General features: G+C 42.0%; 1 protein-coding gene across 10 annotated transcripts in view; it reads right to left on the reverse strand.

Moving 5' to 3' along the window:
• The window catches only part of LOC139556944 (serine/threonine-protein kinase WNK2-like), an 85,676-nt gene that overhangs the window by 29,162 nt on the left and 34,713 nt on the right, over positions 1-21,801 (reverse strand). For all 10 annotated transcript variants that reach the window (XM_071371116.1, XM_071371115.1, XM_071371123.1 and 7 more), the window contains exons 3-7: positions 18,277-18,449; positions 17,750-17,970; positions 17,466-17,623; positions 11,112-11,200; positions 10,319-10,538 (exon numbers count right to left, since the gene is read on the reverse strand). In XM_071371116.1, the coding sequence (XP_071227217.1) occupies positions 10,319-10,538; positions 11,112-11,200; positions 17,466-17,623; positions 17,750-17,970; positions 18,277-18,449 (861 nt within the window). The remainder of the gene's footprint in view (positions 1-10,318; positions 10,539-11,111; positions 11,201-17,465; positions 17,624-17,749; positions 17,971-18,276; positions 18,450-21,801) is intronic.

Genomic DNA, 21,801 nt, shown 5'->3' on the forward strand with positions numbered 1-21,801 from the left:
GAGAGGAGGAGTATGGGAAGAGGAGTATTTTTAGAGTCAATGTGTTAGAGGAAGAGAGAAAACAGGTGAGAGCCAGGAAGAGGGAGGGAGAGAGAATAATTTCTTGAGGAGGGCAGCAGCTGGGTTCAGAGAGAATAGTCCGCCGCTGTCTGCGACAACAGCACTGGAGACAGGATACAGGACAGGTGCATTTAGACCATGGGAAGAGATACATCTGAAATAATGAGGTTTAGATTTTTGGGGGGGTTTGGAGTCATTAATAGGCATTATGGCCTGAACCTTCCATGGAATGTTTCAATGGTTTCTGTTTTAGCACAACATGACAAATGTATTTATTTCATGGAGTACGAGTCCCATATCTTTAACATGATCTTTGCTTCTAAGACCGTCGTTCACAATGTAAAATGCAGTCATTTAAAATCAACCCAAACTTAAATAAAAACATCCCTGAATAATAAAGCAAAGAAGCAGCGTTTCCGCTCGCTAAGTAGCATAGTGCATGAATGGACACAACAGCCCCGTCGATAGAGATAAACTGCATCTCCCATGGTGCCCGTCTATGAAGAAATGAGTCATCGAAAGTGGCGAGGGGTGATCGGAGATGGGGAGCTGTGGGCCACATTTCCTCCTCTCTCGATCATTACAGCAAGACCTTGAATTTTCCCCAGCTCATCTTGACCCAGCACAGACAGATGGAGAGATGTCACCATAGAGGGAAGAAAGCAGGTCAGCTTGCTGTCTGCCAAAATAATCGATGGCCCTGATTCTCAGTAACACTAAGCACTGCAGCCTGACCCATTCACAACAAAAAGGATTACTCTGGAAGGAATGAGAGAGCCAAGCCTGAGGTTTCATAGAGTCACAGGGCACACACACTAACAACTGATTCATGGAGTGCTGAATAATGTATATATGCTTTTTCTCCATATTAAGTCCATCTCTGATAAGCTACACGGGAAAGGGCAAAAAATTTATACAAGTAGCCTTAAAAGTACGGTTTGTGAAATCAATAACTTGCTAACATCAGATAGGATTCATATTAGTGGTCGACCGATTATGATTAGTCAACGCCGATACCGATTATTGGAGGACCAAAAAAAGCCGATACCAATTAAAATCGGACGATTTTTATAAAAATATATATAAAAAAATAAATATATATATAAAAATATATTTAAAAATAAATAAATAATATATATATATATATATATATATATATATATATATATATTTGTAATAATGACGATTACAACAATACTGAATGAACAATGAACACTTGTATTTTAACTTAATATAATACATAAATAAAATCAATTTAGTCTGAAAATAAATAAACATGTTCAATTTGGTTTAAATAATGAAAAAACACAGTGTTGGAGAAGAAAGTAAAAGTGCAATATGTGCCATGTAAGAAAGCTAACGTTTAAGTTCCTTGCTCAGAACATGAGAACATATGAAAGATGGTGGTTCCTTTTAACATGAGTCTTCAATATTCCCAGGTAAGAAGTTTTAGGTTGTAGTTATTATAGGAATTATAGAACTATTTCTCTCTATAGCATTTGTATTTCATAGACCGATTAATCCGTCGACCTCTAATTCATATATTAGCCATTTCAGAGAAACTTAGATAATTCCTTTGGTGATACAGCAGTAGCAATACAAGGATATAACAACTACAGAAGAGACAGAAATGCCTACGGGGAGGTCGGTGTGAGTGAGTGAGTGAGTAGAATGTGAGCCACAGTACATGAACAGTATTCAGACCCCTTCACTTTTCCCACATTTTGTTACGTTACAGCCTTATTCTAAAATGTATATTAAATTTTAAAAAATCCTCATCAATCTACACAAAATACCCCATAATGAAAAAGTGAAAACAGGTTGTTTTTTTTGCAAAAAATGTGAACTTAAATACTTTATTTACATAAGTATTCAGACCCATGAAATTCCAAATTGAGCTGAGGTGCATTCTGTGTCTATTGATCATCCTTGAGATGTTTCCACAACTTGATTGGAGTCCCCTGTGGTAAATTCAATTGATTGGACATGATTTGGAAAGGAACACACCTGTGTATATAAAGGTTCCACAGTTGACAGTGCATGTCAGAGCAAAAATCAAGCCATGATGTCAAAGGAATTGTCCGTAGAGCTCCAAGACAGGATTGAGTCGAGGCACAGATCTGGGGAAGGGTACCAAAACATTTCTTCCGCATTGAAGGTCCCCATCTCTTTTAAATGGAAGAAGTTTGGAACCACCAAGACTCTTCCTAGAGCTGGCTGCCCAGCCAAATTGAGCAATCGGGGGAGAAAGGTTTTGGTCAGGGAGGTGACCAAGAACCTGATGGTCACTCTGACAGAGCTCTAGAGTTCATCTGTGGAGATGGGAGAACCTTCCAGATGGACAACCATCTCTGCGACACCACCAATCAGGCCTTTCTGGTAGAGTGGCCAGATGGTAACCAGTCCTCTGGAAAAGGCACATGACAGCCCGCTTGGAGTTTGTGAAAACGCACCTAAAGACTCTTAGACCATGAAAAACAAGATTCTCTGGTCTGATGAAACCAAGATTGAACTCTTTGACCTTCATGCCAAGCGTCACGTCTGGAAGAAACTCCGCACTCAGGACCTCAGACTGGGGCGAAGGTTCACCGTTCCAACAGTACAAGGACCCTAAGCACACAGCCAAGACAACGCAGGAGTTGCTTTCGGGACAAGTCTCTGAATGTCCTTGAGTGGCCCAGCCAGAGCTCAGACTTGAACCGGATCAAACATCTCTGGAAAACCCTGAAAATAGCTGTGCCGCAATGCTCCTCATCCAATCTGGAGAGGATCTGCAGAGAAGAATGAAAGAAACTCCCCAAATACAGGTGTGCCAAGCTTGTAGCGTCATACCCAAGAAGACTCAGTGCTGTAATGACTACCAAAGGTGCTTCGACAAAGTACTGAGTAAAGTGTCTGAATACTTACGAAGATCTCATGTCAAGTGTTATTGAAGTGTTGTGGTTGCAGGTTCACCCGCCTCATGTAAAGTCTATTATTTTAGTGTATTGCTATAGGCCACCAAGAAGTAACAGTCAGTATCTAGATACTGTGTGTGAAATGCCTGACAGTGTGTGTGATGTTATCAAAGAGGATTGAGAAAGGCCCTCTCCTGTTTCAACATGACAATGCCCCTGTGCACAAAGCGATGTCCATACAGAAATGGTTTGTCAAGATCGGTGTGGGAGAACTTGACTGGCCTGCACAGAGCCCTGACCTAAAACCCCATCGAACACCTTTGGGATGAATTGGAACGCCGACTGCGCCGACTAATGCTCGTGGCTGAATTGAAGCAAGTCCCCGCAGCAATGTTCCAACATCTAGTGGAAAGCCTCCCCAGAAGAGTGTGTGTCTATTTGTTAATAACAGTTGGTGCGCGATGTCTAATATTAAAGAAGTCACAAGGTATTGCTCGCCTGAGGTAGAGTACCTCATGATAAGCTGTAGACCGCACTATCTACCAAGAGAGTTCTCATCTATATTATTCGTAGCCGTCCATTTACCACCACAAACCAATGCTGGCACTAAGACTGCACTCAACGAGCTGTATAAGGGCATAAGCAAACAAGAAAATGCTCATCCAGAAGCGGTGTTCCTAGTGGCCGGGGACTTTAATGCAGGCAAACAAATCTGTTTTACCTCATTTCTACCAGCATGTCAAATGTGCCACCAGAAAAAAAAATTAAAAAAAACTCTAGACCACTTTTACTCCACACACAGAGACACATACAAGGCTCTCCCTCACCCTCCATTTGGGAAATCTGACCATAATTCTATCCTCCTGATTCCTGCTTACAACTAAAAACTAAAGCAGGAAGTACCAGTGACTCGCTCAATATGGAAGTGGTCAGATGATGCGGATGCTATGCTACAGTGCTGTTTTGCTAGCACAGACTGGAATACGTTCCGTGATTCATCCAATGGCACTGAGGAGTATACCACTTCAGTCACCGGCTTCATCAATGAGTGCATCAACGACGTCGTCCCCACAGTGACCGTGCGTACATATCCCAACCAGAAGCCATGGAATACAGGCAACATCCGCAGCGAGCTAAAGGCTAGAGCTGCCGCTTTCAAGGAGCGGGACACTAATCCGGATGCTTATAAGAAACCCTGCTATGCCCCCAGACGAACCATCAAACAGGCAAAGCATCAATCCTACTACACTGGCTCTGATGCTCGTCGGATGTGGCAGGGCTTGCAAATTATTACGGACTACAAAGGGAAGCACAGCCACGAGCTGCCCAGTGACGGAAGCCTACCAGATGAAAAAAAGCGAAATGCCTTTTATGCTCGCTTCGAGGCAAGCAACACTGAAGCATGCATGAGATCACTAGCTGTTCCGGACGACTTTGTGATCACGCTTTCCGTAGTCGATGTGAGCAAGACCTTTAAACAGGTCAACATTCACAAGGCCGCGGGGCCGGACGGATTACCAGGGCTTGCACTCAGAATATACGCGGACCAACCCGTGTCTTCACTAATATTTTTCAACCTCTCCCTGACCGAGTCTGTAATACCTACATGTTTCAAGCAGATCATAGTCCCTGTGCCCAAGAATGCGAAGTTAACCTGCCTAAATGACAACCACGTCAGTAGCCATGAAGTGCTTTGAAAGGCATCATCATCCCGGAAACCCTAGACCCACTCCATTTCGCATACCGCCCCAACAGATCCACAAATGATGCAATCTCAATCGCACTCCACACTGCCCTTTCCCACCTGAACAAAAGGAACACCTATGTGAGAATGCTGTTAATTGACTACAGCTCAGCTTTCAACACCATAGTGCCCACAAAGCTCATCACTAAGCTAAGGACCCTGGGACTAAACACCTCACTCTGCAACTGGATCCTGGACTTCCTGAAGGGCCGCCCCCAGGTGGTAAGGGTAGGCAACAACACATCTGCCACGCTGATCCTCAACACCGGGGCCCCTCAGAGGTGTGTGCTCAGTCCTGTACTCCCTGTTCACCCACGACTGCGTGGCCAAGCACGACTCCAACACCATTATTAAGTTTGCTGATGACACAACAGTGGTAGGCCTGATCACTGACAATGATGAGACAGCCTATAGGGAGGAGGTCAGAGACCTGGCAGTGTGGTGCCAGGACAACAACCTCTCCCTCAATGTAAGCAAGACAAAGGAAATCATTGTGGACTACATGAGAAGAAGGGCCGAACTATTATGATCCAAACACACCAAGACAGTCGTGAAGAGGGCACGACAACATCTTTCCCCCCCATGAGACTGAAAAGATGTGGCATGAGTCCCCAGATCTTCAAAAAGTTATACAGCTGCACCATCGAGAGCATCCTGAACGGTTGCATCACCGCCTGATATGGCAACTGCTCGGCATCTGACCATAAGGCGCTACAGACAGTAGTGAGTACGGCCCAATACATCACTGGGGCCAGGCCTTCCTCTGACACTAGACGGTGTCAGAGGAAGGCCCAAAAAGTTGTCAAAGATTACAGTCACACAAGTCATAGACTGTTCTCTCTGCTACCGCACGGCAAACGGTACCGGAGCGCCAAGTCTATGTGCAAAAGGGTCCTTAACAGCTTCTACCCCCAAGCCATAAGATGGCTGAACAATTAATCAAATGGCCACCCACACTATTTACATTGACCACCCCCCCTTTGCTTTTACACTGCTGCTACTTGCTGTTTATTATCTATGCATAGTCACTTTACCCCTACCTACATCTACAAATTACCTTAACTAACCTGTACCCCCGCACATTGACTTGGTACCGATACCCCCTGTATATAGCCTCGTTATTGTTATGTCATCTTATTTGTGTTACTTCTTATTTTACACTAGTTTATTTAGCAAATCTTTTCTTAACTCTATTTCTTTAACTGCATTGTTGGTTAGGTAAGCATTTCATGGTAAGGTCTACAGCTGTATTTGGCATATGTGACAAATACAATTTGATAGACAAAAGCATAAGGCAAAATATTCTGTGGTCTGATGAGACAAAATGAAACTCTTTGGCCTAAATGCAAAGCGTTATTTCTGGAGAAAGACGGTGATGAGCAGTGCCAGGTTAACACCATCTCTACCGTGAAGCATGGTGGTGGCAGCATCATGCTATGGGGATGCTTTCTGTGGAAAGACGTGAAGATGGCTTTTCACCATCTAACTTAATTGAGCTTGAGAAAATCTGCAAGGAAGAACAGGAGATTATGCGTGTGGATCATTGAGAAAAAAAAGTGACAGGCTGTAACAACAAAATGTGGAATAAGTCAAGGAGTATGAATACCCCACAATACATGCCACCAGGGGTCTCTACACAGTCCCCAAGTCCAAAAGAAATGCACAGCAACACACAGTATTATACGGAGCCATGATGGCATGAAACTCCCTTCCATCTACAATTAATCAAGCAAACAGCAAAATTAGCTTACAAATATAGAGATTAAACGTCATGGAATGCTGTTTTGTGTGGACCCCAGGAAGAATAGCTGCTGCTTCGGCAAAAGCTAATGGGGATCCGAATAAACCAATAAAGTCACACACTTTTGACAGCCTGACCCCATTGACAAAAGGAAAGCTTAACACACTGACACCACACAAAGCAACAGTAAAGCAAACACAAACCCAAGCCTGTCCCACTCCCACAAATAGCCTACAGGGTAAAATAAACATTCAATAATCTATTTACAGCTTAAACACCATACCCGAATACACGAGCTCACTAACACAGCCATACAATGCAGGTCACCTAGACATGATCAGATATCAAGACGTCTGCTAAGGGCTGTTTTGAACACTTAAGACACAACAGAAGAGGGCAAACATACTAAGCTAAGACAGGGAAAAACAAAGACAAAGCTAATTCCTTGTCTACAATAAACAACAGAGGGATCTCAAGCGGTGCCACCGCCAACCCTACTTTTGTACTCTAATAACCCTCTTCGCCAGTGAGCAGATCTCGATTTTCACTTCAGAGGCACGGTCTCAGCCCAGTGCTCTTCAAACGGGCATAAAGCCCATATCTGTTTACAGTTAAACAACTTGGACAAAATCTGAAACAAGTTGGATTTGAGGTCTGAGAACAATCTGGAGGGGGAAATAGTAGCTGGATCCATCAGAAAGTGTTAGATAAAACTGCACAAAGCTCCGGAAAACTTTATTGTAGATTAAGTACACAGAAATATTTACAGAAGTCTTATCTGATGGTGGGCGTTTGTTGGACAAAAAGAAGCAAACAGGAAGAAAAAATAAAACCGCAATCACTGGATTCCTGGAAGTGGAGAGCGTATCCCTGCCAATCTGCAAGAGGGCGCATTCCCTGATGATGAGATTGGAGCACTGTTGGTACACGGTCTGCCTGGACACCACACACAGACCTCTTGCACTCTACAACAACTAGCTACTAGACTAACCCCCAACATGTTTATATTTGATGAACAATGACAACCCTGAAAAAGGCACTACGTGCCGAAACGTTGGTTGCTATACCAACTAAATGTTTGGGAGCATAATGAGTAATAATAATATAAAAGTGTCTTAATAGGGTGTTGCGCCCACCACAAGCCGTCAGAACAGCTTTAAGGCACCTTGGCATAGATTCTTCAAGTTTCTGGAACTCTATTGGAAGGTGACACCATTCTTCCACAAGAAAATTCCATCATTTGGCAAATTGTTGATGGAAAACACTGTCTCAGGCACTGCTCCAGAATCTCCCATAAGTGTTCAATTGGGTTAGTTCTGGTGACAGATGGCCAAGGCATACAGTTGAAGTCAGAAGTTTAAATACACTTAGGTTGGAGTCATTAAAACTTGTTTTTCAACCACTCCACAAATTTCTTGTTAACAAACTATAGTTTTGGCAAGTCGGTTAGGACATCTAATATTTAAATGTATTTGGCTAATGTGTATGTAAACTTCCGACTTCAACTGTATATATTGAAGAAAAATATAAAACGCAGAAAAAGCTACTTTCTCTCTTATTGTGCATGAATTTGTTTACATCCTTGTTAGTGAGCATTTCTCCTTTGCAAATATAATCCATCCACCTGCCAGGTGTGGCATATCAAGAAGCTGATTAACCAGCATGATCATTACACAGGTGTAGTTCCCCCATCTTATAAATATTGGGTGGGCGATATGGCCAAATTATCATATCATGGTATTTTTCAAATTTTTGACAGTATTTTATGTTTTTGATCAATAAAAGTTCTACATTTGCTTTATGAGTAGTGTGTGACCCGAGGGTGGCAACACATATTCTAAATGAGTTCAATGAGTCTTTCTCCATTCTGATTGGTTTATACTGTTCAATTCAACTTCAACCTAAAATCATTTCCTGCATTTCCATCAATTTCTGCATTTCCTGCACTTATTTGAGATCATTGCCACTGCCACGATATGGGCTAAAATACTAGGCCTTATTTTTAACCAAATGCTGCAATTGCGATTTATATCAAAACACTTGGGTGAACTTTTGGAATCATGGAAATAGAATGAATATAAATAATAGTGGGCACTTTGAATACATTGTTTTTGACATGACAACGAATGAAAATGCCATGGACGAGTTATTGTGACAGGGTAGGAACCAAAGTGATGTTCTGTGTTTCCTAGGGGACCCTATAATCTTTGGCTACATTAAATCTTTATTCATACAGCCAACATATTCATGCTTCGCCTACTCCTCTTTGATTTAGAAGATACTGTTGCACAAACATGCTGATTTAAGCCTCCACCAGTACTGGTATCAGGCTGTATTAGCTAGCTACGTTTGCTCTGACTCAGTACTTTTATTAGCTAGTTAGCTAACCAGCGATTTAGCTTAACTTGCTAAGAAAACACAAACTAGCTGTTTGCAGATGTAAGAAACAAACTAATATTTAACATTTAACAAACCAAACGACACAAAATATCGTCATAGAAGGTAAAGTAAAAACCTAAACCGGTTCGTGCATAAATATCAGTATATAGTAAAATACAGTATACCACCTAGCCCTAGTGGGAAGTGTGCTGTAATCTCTGAAATGTAAAAAAAAAATGTAATTCAATACACATGGGAACTCCAAACTGTTTTATGATGCTTGGGCTCCATTCCGGTCTTACTTTATACAGTCCACCACCCTCTGATGGCATTCTCATTAAAACAAAAATAAATCTGTATTTGACACCCCTGTGATTTACTGGTTGGAGGAGCATTTGTGTTTTTTTGGGAAGACCTTGAGGTTGGCGATGTGCCTACTGATTCTTATTGAGTGTGACTTGTGGATGCCTTATTCTTCTTGCCCTGTCAAAGCCTAAAATGTGAGCTTGTTTTGCCCTGTTTGTAAAAAATGTAAGTGTAAAAATAGTAAAAAAAAAAAAAATAGCATTGTAAACTTTCATTTTGGTCCAATGGATGGTCAGTCTGTGGCCATGACTGTCTGTGAGTGGTTGCATTTCTTCACCCCTAGTCTGTTTACAGGAACAATGGCAAGGTGACCGCTCTCTTCCTGTATTAACTACAGATTGCCCTTTAACCTTTGTACTTTTCTGCCCAGTGTGTTTAAATTGTCTAAAGTACAGTATCTTTATAGTTGAAATAAGTTTTTTTTTCTAGTTGAGCATATATTATTTATATTGTGTTGTCTTGTGTGTAAACTGAATAAACAGACTTTTCAAAAAATTTAAATCTGAGATCAAGTTTGAATATGCTGTCCAATGATTTCCAACCAAAGTTACTGAGCTTGAGCAATTTTGACCAAAACAATGTACATGTAGCCCAAAGAGTTGTGCAAAGTTGGTGGAATACTATTCAATAAGATTTACAGCTGTAATGGCTGCCCAACGTGCTTCCACCCACGTATTAACTCTGGGGTGTGAAAACACGCACAATCAAGACATCTTTGTTTTTACATTTTCTAGAACTTTTTCACTTTGAAAATGTGTAGATCAGTAAGAAAACGATCTAATTTTAATCCCTTTTTAGGTAGTAAAGCAGCAAAATGTGAAGACTGTCCAAGCGGTGTGTAGACTTTCACTAGGCACTGTAGGTTGAAGATGATCACTCAGAATGGCTGTGTATTTACTGCCGTTTACCTTGCCCTCTAAGGGGTTGAGTAGACCTAAACAATGCCTGGAAAATGCAACCCACACCATAACAGAGCCGCAAGAACCAGCATTTACTCAAGTACTTACATTATTCAGGACAAATTCAAACCCCACCTTGGATGGCAATGTCTGTTCAACCAGTCTAATGCTACACTCCACCCATGTATTCAACCATCAAACTATCCATCCATCCACCCACCGTCCATCTTACCATCTCTTGGGCCACGCCCTCCGAGCTCTCTTTTTCCAGTTCAAAGGTAAACTCAATGGCTCCGCTCTCCTTGTATTTTCCCTTCAGCTTCTTTGGGTCTTCCACCCACAGCTTCAGGGCGATGGCCGCCTTCTTCCCATCATCCTCCTCGGCCAGCTCCACCCGCACCCCTGTGTCCTCCGCAAAGAAGGCGTGGTTCAGCAGGTCCTTTATGGAGTACCTGGGAGGAAGGAACAATAAAAACGACCCTTTATCACTGTGCTAACATGGCATGGCTCCAACTTGACCTTCTGTCATTTTACAGATTTAGCCCAAATAAACTTCAAATGAGTCATATCAACTCCAAGTACAGTGACCTAATGCCCTCCACCTAATTCAGTAGTTTTGTCATGCAGGAGCTGAAAGACTCTTCTGAGCACCAATGTTCTCAGTGTTCCGGTCTGGACAGAGCCATAAGAACAGTATAAGCCCTTATCTAAGAACACCCTCCATTTACTAGCTGCCAGGACAAGGAACGAGAGAGAACTGTACACAATCACCTCTCAGTATGAAAACCTGCCACAGAGGCGGTTTTAAGGGTTATTTTCTCCTCTGTATTAAACCCATTATTATTCAAGTTAACAGAGGATGGCCTACAGATCGAGACGGGAGATTGGAATGTTGTTGAGAGCCCCGAATGTCATCGATGTGGTGATAGGATGTGGGCAGATGAAGCGAGGTATGGAGGGGTGACGGAGCACCTTGGTGGCCCTATGGCCAAGCGGTGGGCAGAGACGCAGGTACAGTCACTCACCGCTCCTCTTTCTTCTGGCAGATGCACTCGCCAATAATCTCCTTGATTTCAGGATCCACAACCTTGTTGTAGCTGGCAGGCTTCACCCCCTGATAACAAAAAAGGAAGGGAAAAAAACAGTTCAGAGGGATGCCCGGAAGTCATGAGTAAGTATGGTGGAGGAAATAAAAAGGGAGACAGAGAGAGATGGCCACATGTATTCACATAACTTTTGGTAGGCTGTCATAATTTCCCAAATGTTTTTGTTTGCACACCTCATAAATTGTTAGTGTTATGACTTTAGTAGTTTTCTGAACAATGTGCAAACTAGAGGTCGACCGATTATGATGTTTCAACGCCGATACCGATTATTGGAGGACCAAAAAAAGTCGATACAGATTAAAAAAATAAAAAATCGGCAGATTTTTAAAATTGTATTGATTTGTAACAATGACAATTACAACAATACTGAATGAACACTTATTTTAACTTAATATAATACATCAATAAAATCAATTTAGCCTCAAATAAATAATGAAACATGTTCAATTTGGTTTAAATAATGCAAAAACAAAGTGTTGGAGAAGAAAGTAAAAGTGCAATATGTGCCATGTAAGAAAGCTAACGTTTAAGTTCCTTGCTCAGAACCTGAGAACATATGAAAGCTGGTGGTTCCTTTTAACATGAGTCTTCAATATTCCCAGGTGAGAAGTTTTAGATTGTAGTTAAAGGAATTATAGGACTATTTCTCTCTATACCATTTGTATTTCATATACCTTTGACTATTGGATGTTCTTATAGGCACTTTAGTATTGCCAGTGTAACAGTATAGCTTCCGTCCCTCTCCTCGCTCCTACCTGGGCTCGAACCAGGAACACAACGACAACAGCCACCCTTGAAGCAGCGTTACCCATGCAGAGCAAGAGGAACAACTACTCCAAGTCTCAGAGCGAGTGACGTTTGAAACGCTATTAGCGCGCACCCCGCTAACTAGCTAGCCATTTCACATCGGTTACACCAGCCTAATCTCGGGAGTTGATAGGCTTGAAGTCATAAACAGCGCAATGCTTGAAGCACAGCGACGAGCTGCTGGCAAAACACACGAAAGTGCTGTTTGAATGAATGCTTACGAGCATGCTGGTGCTTACCATCGCTCAGTCAGACTGCTCTATCAAATCAGACTTAATTATAACAACACACACAAATACGAGCCTTAGGTCATTAATATGGTCGAATCCGGACACTATCATCTCGAAAACAAAACGTTTATTCTTTCAGTGATATACGGATCCGTTCCGTATTTTATCTAACGAGTGGCATCCATAAGTCTAAATATTCCTGTTACATTGCACAACCTTCATAGTTATGTCATTATTATGTAAAATTCTGACAAATTAGTTCGCAGTGAGCCAGGTGGCCCAAACTGTTGCATATGACTCTGCGTGCAATGAAGCAAGAGAAGTGACACAATGTCACCTGGTTAATATTGCCTGCTAACCTGGATTTCTTTCAGCTAAATATGTAGGTTTAAAAATATATACTTGTGTATTGATTTTAAGAAAGGCATTGATGTTTATGGTTAGGTACACGGTGCAACGACAGTCCTTTTTCACGAATGTCACCGCATCGATTATATGCAATGCAGGACACGCTAGATAAACTAGTAATATCATCAACCATGTGTAGTTAAACTAGTGATTATGATTGATTAATTATTTTTTATAAGATAAGTTTAATGCTAGCTAGAAATTTACCTTCGCTTCTTACTGCATTTGTGTAACAGGCAGGCTCCTCGTGGAGTGCAATGTAAAGCAGGTAGTTAGAGCGTTGGACTAGTTAACTGTAAGGTTGCAAGATTGAATCCCTGAGCTGACATGGTAAAAATCTGTCGTTCTGCCCCTGAACAAAGCAGTTAACCCACCGTTCCTAGGCCGTCATTGAAAATAAGAATGTGTTCTTAACTGACTTGCCTAGTTAAATAAAGGTGTAAAAAAAAAGGTGTTAAAAAAAATCTGATTGTTATGAAAACTTGAAATCGGCCCTAATTAAATCGGCCATTCCAATTAAATCGGTCGACCTCTAGTGCAAACAACTCATTAAAAACTTTGATCACATTTCAAGAGGTGTCAACATCACTTGTCAGACCGTTAATGCTTTAAACAAGCCCCTTTCTGCAACTCTGTGGACTGAAAATAGTATTTTCAGGAACTGACACATTCATACAGATACTTATACACTGTATGCATTCTGGTTTATAGCTATCAGAGTTTCCCGATAAAGGATAAATAAATACACTTCTGTGGTCTCTCTAGGGCATGCCGATATTCATAGAGTAAAGTAGACAGCGAAAAAAAACTGCTGCTGCCAGACAGACGGGGTTCTGTTTCTAAAAGCAGGTGGATATAGCCTGGTTCCAGATATGTACAGTTGAAGTCGGAAGTTTACATACACCTCAGCCAAATACATTAAACTCAGTTTTTCACAATTCCTGACATTTAATCATAGTAAAAATTCCCCGTCTTAGGTCAGTTAGGATCACCACTTTATTTTAAGAATGTGAAATGTCAGAATAATAGCAGAGAATGATTTATTACAGCTTTTATTTCTTTCATCACATTCCCAGTGGGTCAGAGGTTTACATACACTCAATTAGTATTTGGTAGCATTGCCTTTAAATTGTTTAACTTGGGTCAAACGTTTTGGGTAACCTTCCACAAGCTTCCCACAATAAGTTGGGTGAATTTTGGCCCATCCTCCTGACAGAGCTGGTGTAACTGAGTCAGGTTTGTAGGCCTCCTTGGTCGCACACGCTTTTTCAGTTCTACCCACACATTTTCTATAGGATTGAGGTCAGGGCTTGGCCACTCCAATACCTTGACTTTACTGTCCTTAAGCCATTTTGCCACAACTTTGGAAGTATTGTAATGGTTTTGACTTGAGGTTATTATTTATAGGGGTGCCAGGTAGGTTGTGCCTACCAGAGAAAACATTAGTTTCTCCTTTTGGTTTGGGAGGGAATGAGTCCCATCTGGTCCGTCAAGTCCACACCAACACAAAGGACTTATGTAAAAGTCAGGATGAAAATACACTTTTCATAAACCCTTAAAACATTGGAAAGAACTTCAAAAACAACTATTATTTTGCGTGGGTTGTATTGCCAACATAAATGATCACACACACATAACAATATAACAAATAATGAGCTCTGGTTCCTCCAGAAATGTCCTGTACCTTGGGCCTAAAAAGAGTCCAGCCCGGTAAAGAAGTTCAGGGAACTCAAGTGACCTTAGTCACGCAATGTTTGTCCGTTCATTCAAGTGTAGCGTAAACCCAGTATTAATCACACAATCAAAATAACAATAATTTTACCACACAACCATCAAGCGTATCAACTCTTAATAAGTCCTCAACTACAACTAACTACATAAATCATTACGGTATACATCACCCCAAAACAAATTAAATACCGTATACAAAAAGGTTGTAGTCAGTCGGTCAGTCCAATCCGCCAACAGATCTCCAGCGGAGAAAGGCCACGAAGAACAACCGAGAGGTGTAGTCCACGGACGCAAAGAGTGGATCCGATCCTGGGTAAAACTTGCTATTAGGCTACAAAACACACTTTTAAAGGCAACAAAACAAACAGAATAGAGAAGCTTCGGAACTGAGGGTTGAACACATCCTCATTCACGTCTCCATCACAACCCCACTTTTGCGCAGCTAATGCTGGCTATTTAATTGGGAATTAAGGGGGAAGCGCCCTATTGGAAGGAGAAGCACAGACGGTTCAGAAAAATTCAGGGCCGTCACAGTATGCTTGGGGTCATTGTACATTTGGAAGACCCATTTGCGACCAAGCTTTAACTTCCTGACTGATGCCTTGAGATGTTGCTTCAATATATCCACATAATTTTCCTACCTCATGATGCCATCTATTTTGCGAAGTGCACCTGTCCCTCCTGCAGCAAAGCACCTGTACAACATGATGCTGCCACCCCAGTGCTTCACGGTTGGGATGGTGTTCTTCAGCTTGCAAGCATCCCCCTTTTCCTCCAAACATAATGATGGTCATTATGGTCAAACAGTTCTGTTTTTGTTTCATCAGACAAGAGGACATTTCGACAAAAGTATGATCTTTCTCCCCATGTGCAGTTGCAAACCATAGTTTGGCTTTTTTATGGCGGTTTTGGAGCAGTGGCTTCTTCCTTGCTGAGCGGCCTTTCAGGTTATGCCGATATAGGACTCCTTTTACTGTGGATATAGATCCTTTTGTACCCGTTTCCTCCAGCATCTTCACAAGGTCCTTTGCTGTTGTTCTGGGATTGATTTGCACTTTTCGCACCAAAATACGTTCATCTCTATGAGACAGAACGCGTCTCCTTCCTGAGCGGTATGACGGCTGCGTGGTCCCATGGTGTTTATACTTGCGTACCTTTGTTTGTAAAGATGAACGTGGTACCTTCAGGCGTTTGGAAATTGCTCCCAAAGATGAACCAGACTTGTGGAGGTCTACAATTTGTATTCTGAGGTCCTGGCTGATTTCTTTTGATTTTCCCATGATGTCAACCAAAGAGGCACGGAGTTTGAAGGTAGGCCTTGAAATACATCCACAGGTACACCTCCAATTGACTTAGGCTAATTTACATAATTTATCAGAAGCTTCTAAAGCAATGACATAATTTTCCAAGCTGTTTAAAGGCACAGTCAACTTAGTGTATGTGAACTTCTGACCCACTGTAATTGTGATACAGTGAATTATAAGTGAAATAATATGTCTGTAAACAATTGTTGGAAAAATGTCTTGTGTTATGCACAAAGTAGATGTCCTAACCAACTAGCCAAAACTATAGTTTGTTAACAAGAAATTTATGGAGTGGTTGAAAAACGAGTTTTAATGACTCCAACCTAAATGTATGTAATCTTCCGACTTCAACTGTATATGCTTTAGCCAAAAGCCAACACCTCTGACTATCCTTACCATACCATGCAAATATATGCATGTGCTTTCGTGCCAAGTCCTCTGATTATCATTGACAATGCTAGTCAGCGGAGTTGGCTAAAGTACAGATCTGGGACCAGGCTAAAATGAGTCATCCTACTTCAGCAGTGCCTGCCAAGTTTTAAGAGTGCAAAATCAATACCCTTCATCAAATATATCATGACTCCGGACACCCCCTGATCTAAAAACAGTTTGCCGCATTCCTCACTGGCAGAGGGGAATACAAGGCTAGATCTGTGAAGAAATGGGGGGTTCTGGACTCCCTGAGCAGTGCCATATGGCGTGTCATGACCATCTTTACTGTCCAGTAAACTAGGGAATTATTCAAGTATCAAGAACCATGGGGCTCTGGTAACATAACCCCTACCATGGAAAGGTCTTGTATCTCCTTACCCTCCACTTCCATTGAGTAATAGTGTACCATAAAAACCTTACTGATAATTGGAGAGAGAAACGTACTCTAACATTTTTTTTTACGCTGGACACGGTATATTCTACATTAGTTATTTTTTGTTCGTTTTTAGTCCCATCCTTCAGCTACACTCAACGCCTCCCATCTATCTCTGTAGACCATCCAGTTTTGATTTCTATTTGCCATATATCTTTCAGCAGTGCTGTGATTTTTCACAAAAGTTCTGAACCTTTCTATTCTAATAGTTTCTACAGATTGTAAATTAAATACATACTTTTTTACTAAGACTACTATATTATTGATCAATTGACTATGACTTCTCAATTGTCTTTTTACCTTTATTTAACTAGGCAAGTCAGTTAAGAACAAATTCTTATTTTCAATGACGGCCTAGGAACCGTGGGTTAACTGCCTTGTTCAGGGGCAGAACGACATATTTTTACCTTGTCAGCTCAGGGATTCGATCTTGCAACCTTTCGGTTAAGTAAATAAGGGCTGTTCTTTCCTTGATGGAGAAGAACCTCCAGCCGATGTGCCTGGCATACTGGATCCACCGAGAGGGGGTGGAGACTCTGGGGAGTAGCAACCCTCTGTCTGTTGGTAAACTCCATCGATGTGTTTTCTCTTCTAGTCCAATGCTCTAACCACTAGGCTACCACCCACCCCACCCAGCAGTGCTATTTGCAGAGTTAACTCAAGGTAAATGCTGCAATTCTTTAGCCATTCCTGAACATGCAACCAAAAAGAAGCTACTTATGGACAGTGCCAAAACAAATTATCTAATGATTCTGGCCTTTAAATCGTTAATGCTGAATACCCCTGGTTACTTGAGATCTGTGGCTGCCATTCATAGAAATCACAGTGCTAACATGAATGACTGAAATTGGTCATTTTGTGTCTTTCCTAGTTGTGAGTGTTACCTCTATACGAGCTAAATTGGTTTACATATTAAATGTGGACTCACGCTGGTGACTTTGCGGTAGATCTGTGCAGCGTTCTGGCACTCCGAGTACGGGTACTCTGAGGTGGCCATCTCCAACATGCACATCCCAAAGGCATAGACATCCACTGACTCATCATAGTGCTCCTCATACATCTCTGGGGCCATGAACTCTGGGGTGCCTGGGAGGACATGGGTCAAAGGTTAGACAGCAGGACATTTTTTGGAGTCTGGAGACCGTTATCCATTTTAGAAAGATAAAGATGATACACCAGGTGTTACTGATGCAGTCTGATTGGATCTCCTACCTATGACACTCTTGGCGAAGGAGGCCCTCTTGAGCGTGGCCAACCCCAGGTCTCCTATCTTGACGGAGCCGGTGGGGCCCGTGATGAAGATGTTGTCACACTTCAGGTCTCTGTGGATGATGGGAGGGGCCCTGGTGTGGAGGAAGTGAAGGCCCTTCAGGATCTGCCTACACCAGCTCCTCAGAACCTTGGGCTTCATTACCTTGAAGCGCTTCAGATACCTACAGGTGGGAAAAGGACATCAGTATCACCATTCATATATTCAGAGTTTTGGGATTGATAATCCACTCAAAAATGAGGTCATTTAGAGCAAATATTCATGTGCATATCACTCCATTGCCTCTTTTTGCAGTACTACATTGCTTAGTAATCTCAATGATAAATAATACTCCAGCACACGTTAACTAGTTTGTTGGGGGGAATGCATATACATATATAAATTGCTTTGCATTTATGACTAGATCCCACATTGCCCAATTATAGCCTCTTCTTTTGACTATCTTCAGCAGGTTTAACAGCACACTCACGTTTTGAGCGTGCCTGAGGTCATGAGCTCCGTTACCAGGACGATGCACTTCTTCCCTTTGAGGGGTGACTCCCAAAAGTCGTAGAAGCGGACGATGTTGGGGTGCTGCAGCCCCTTCAGCATCTCTGCCTCCTCCTTAAACCGCTGACGCTCTACTTTGGTCAGCTTACGGTCCTGAGGGAGAGGACAGAGAAGTTACACTAAATCCAGGGCTGTGGTCAGGAGACAAAGGATTATGAGGGAAAATATGCCTGGTTGGACCTAGATCATTTTCAATGTTATACAGAATTATTTGTGAAACACTCTTTCAAAGCAATGGATATAGTGGTACAAGGGGAGGAAAACACTTCAGAGATCATGTGAAATGAAGAGATCATTAATATCAGAGCTTTTTTAAGAGGGACCTATAAGCAGGACAAACAGATGGGAGAGAGGGACCGTGTGCAGGAGGCTCTTCCATTGATCTCTGTCTGTGCCTGTTTGTCTGTCTGGTATTAGTGTGTCTGTCTGGGAGCCATATTCAGCTCACTAATTGGACCATATGTTTGACCCAGCTGGTCAACCTAGAAAGGAACTTGCAATTGAGTAGCCCCCGGAGCAATTATTACTTTGGTAAGTGAGGATCAGTACTGTGGAAAATCAGAGGTGCAAGCATGGCTCAGATCACACAGGCACTGGCTGCAAGGCACCATGTGGTCTACTTCAGTAGGAGCAGAGGATCTTTCACATTATGCATGTCAGTGGGTGTCACTAGTAGGGCTGTGGCGGTCATTTCATTTTGTGAGCCGGTGATTGTCAGGCAAATAGCTGCCAGTATCATGGTAATTAACTGTTAATTAACATAAACCCATTTAGCATCTCCTGGCTTCCACACATAGCCTACAAACCACTGATGCAGACCTTTGGAGCATCTACATTTTAAAAAGTCTAATAAATCCATGTAATATAGCCAACAATAAATCCATGATTTCTTTTAGACAGGTCTAAAGAAAGATGATAAAGAAAATGTAGATCTATTTCAGAAGAACAGAATAGCATACTCTGAGCTGTCATTATGTTATCCCCTGAATGTAAATGGGTTTCCATCGCATTTAACTGTACTGATGGGTTGTTGTTCATTTATATAAAAACACTTATTTAGCAAATGTGCCACTCTGGTCTTGGCAGAGATTGAGATTTTCTTCTTCTCTGTTGAAAGTTTCAGAGTTTCTAACCATTTCGTACCTTTCAGCTCACGCTGTCGGTCACGCTGGTCTCTTTTTAAAATGGCAACCATTTCAACATGTAGCCACAGCTCCATGTTTTCTGGTCTAATGTAAATATCGTTAGTAGACCTTTTATGCCCTCGCCTTGGAGGGCGGTTCCATCACATTGCTCACGTGGGCGAAGTTACTAACTTGGCAAGTCTTTTGATGTTACAGTATTATCTCATTTAGAAGGCTAAAATCACATTTCATCTTCTCACAAATAGTTTCATATTTAAATCATAGAAGTTCCACAACTGGGACGTATACATTTGTAGAGTTACCGTTATTTGGTTATACCGTCCTTAACAATATCAAACAAATTATTTTGATTATTGTTTCGAGCCCCACGAACCATTTACCACATTATTTACATTAGAAATGTCCAACCTTTTTATGTTACAGTACTGCAAAGTCTCTCTGTGGTAACAACTTGATTATTGCAGAGGAGAAGAGAGAGTTCCTGCAAGGTATTTACGACCCGGTTTTTAAGTCATAACACTCTGGTGGGAGAGGGGGGCTGACCTGGCGCCTATGATCCTCACCTAGTGGGGAGAACAAGTATTTGAGACACTGCCGATTTTGCAGGTTTTCCTACTTACAAAGCATGTAGAGGTCTGTAATTTTTATCATAGGTACACTTCAACTGTGAGAGACGGAATCTAAAACAAAAATCCAGAAAATCACATTGTATGATTTTTAAGTAATTCATTTGCATTTTATTGCATGACATAAGTATTTGATCACCTACCAACCAGTAAGAATTCCACCTCTCACAGACCTGTTAGTTTTTCTTTAAGAAGCCCTCCTGTTCTCCACTCATTACCTGTATTAACTGCACCTGTTTGAACTCGTTACCTGTATAAAAGACACCTGTCCACACAATCAAACAGACTCCAACCTCTCCACAATGGCCAAGACCAGGGAGCTGTGTAAGGACATCAGGGATAAAATTGTAGACCTGCACAAGGCTGGGATGGGCTACAGGACAATAGGCAAGCAGCTTGGTGAGAAGGCAACAACTGTTGGCGCAATTATTAGAAAATGGAAGAAGTTCAAGATGACGGTCAATTACCCTCGGTCTGGGGCTCCATGCAAGATCTCACCTCGTGGGGCATCAATGATCATGAGGAAGGTGAGGGATCAGCCCAGAACTACACGGCAGGACCTGGTCAATGACCTGAAGAGAGCTGGGACCACAGTCTCAAAGAAAACCATTAGTAACACACTACGCCGTCATGGATTAAAATCCTGCAGCGCACGCAAGGTCCCCCTGCTCAAGCCAGCGCATGTCCAGGCCCGTCTGAAGTTTGCCAATGACCATCTGGATGATCCAGAGGAGGAATGGGAGAAGGTCATGTGGTCTGATGAGACAAAAATAGAGCTTTTTGGTCTAAACTCCACTCACCGTGTTTGGAGGAAGAAGGATGAGTACAACACCAAGAACACCATCCCAACCGTGAAGCATGGAGGTGGAAACATCATTCTTTGGGGATGCTTTTCTGCAAATGGGACAGGACGACTGCACCGTATTGAGGGGAGGATGGATGGGGCCATGTATCGCGAGATCTTGGCCAACAACCTCCTTCCCTCAGTAAGAGCATTGAAGATGGGTCGTGGCTGGGTCTTCCAGCATGACAACGACCCGAAACACACAGCCAGGGCAACTAAGAAGCATCTCAAGGTCCTGGAGTGGCCTAGCCAGTCTCCAGACCTGAACCCAATAGGAAATCTTTGGAGGGAGCCACGACCCATCTTCAATGCTCTTACTGAGGGACATAGCTATAGCCTATGATACTAATTACAGACCTCTACATGCTTTGTAAGTAGGAAAACCTGCAAAATCAGCAGTGTATCAAATACTTGTTCTCCCCACTCTAAGTGGGAAAGTCATGACACAGGTGCCAAGCTTGTAGCATCATACCCAATTAGACTCGAGGCTGTAATCGCTGCCAATGATGCTTCAACAAAGTACTGAGTAAAGGTCTGAATACTTATGTAAATGTAATATTTCAGTTTGTTTTTTTATACATTTGCAAAAAGCAAACCTGTTTTTGCTTTGTCATTATGGGTATTGTGTGTAGATTGATGAGGGGGAAAAAACAATACCATTTTAGAATAAGGCTGTAACGTAACAAAATGTGGAAAAAGTCAAGGGGTCTGAATATTTTCCGAATGCACTTTATAGTGCGGGTAGCTATAGCCTACTACATGATGAGATTATCATGGACAAAAGAACAAGATTCTTTTTATTTGTCAAACAGCAACCATCATGTCACCAG

This window comes from Salvelinus alpinus, chromosome 28, assembly GCF_045679555.1.
Source record: "Salvelinus alpinus chromosome 28, SLU_Salpinus.1, whole genome shotgun sequence".
Taxonomy (NCBI): Eukaryota; Metazoa; Chordata; class Actinopteri; order Salmoniformes; family Salmonidae; genus Salvelinus; species Salvelinus alpinus.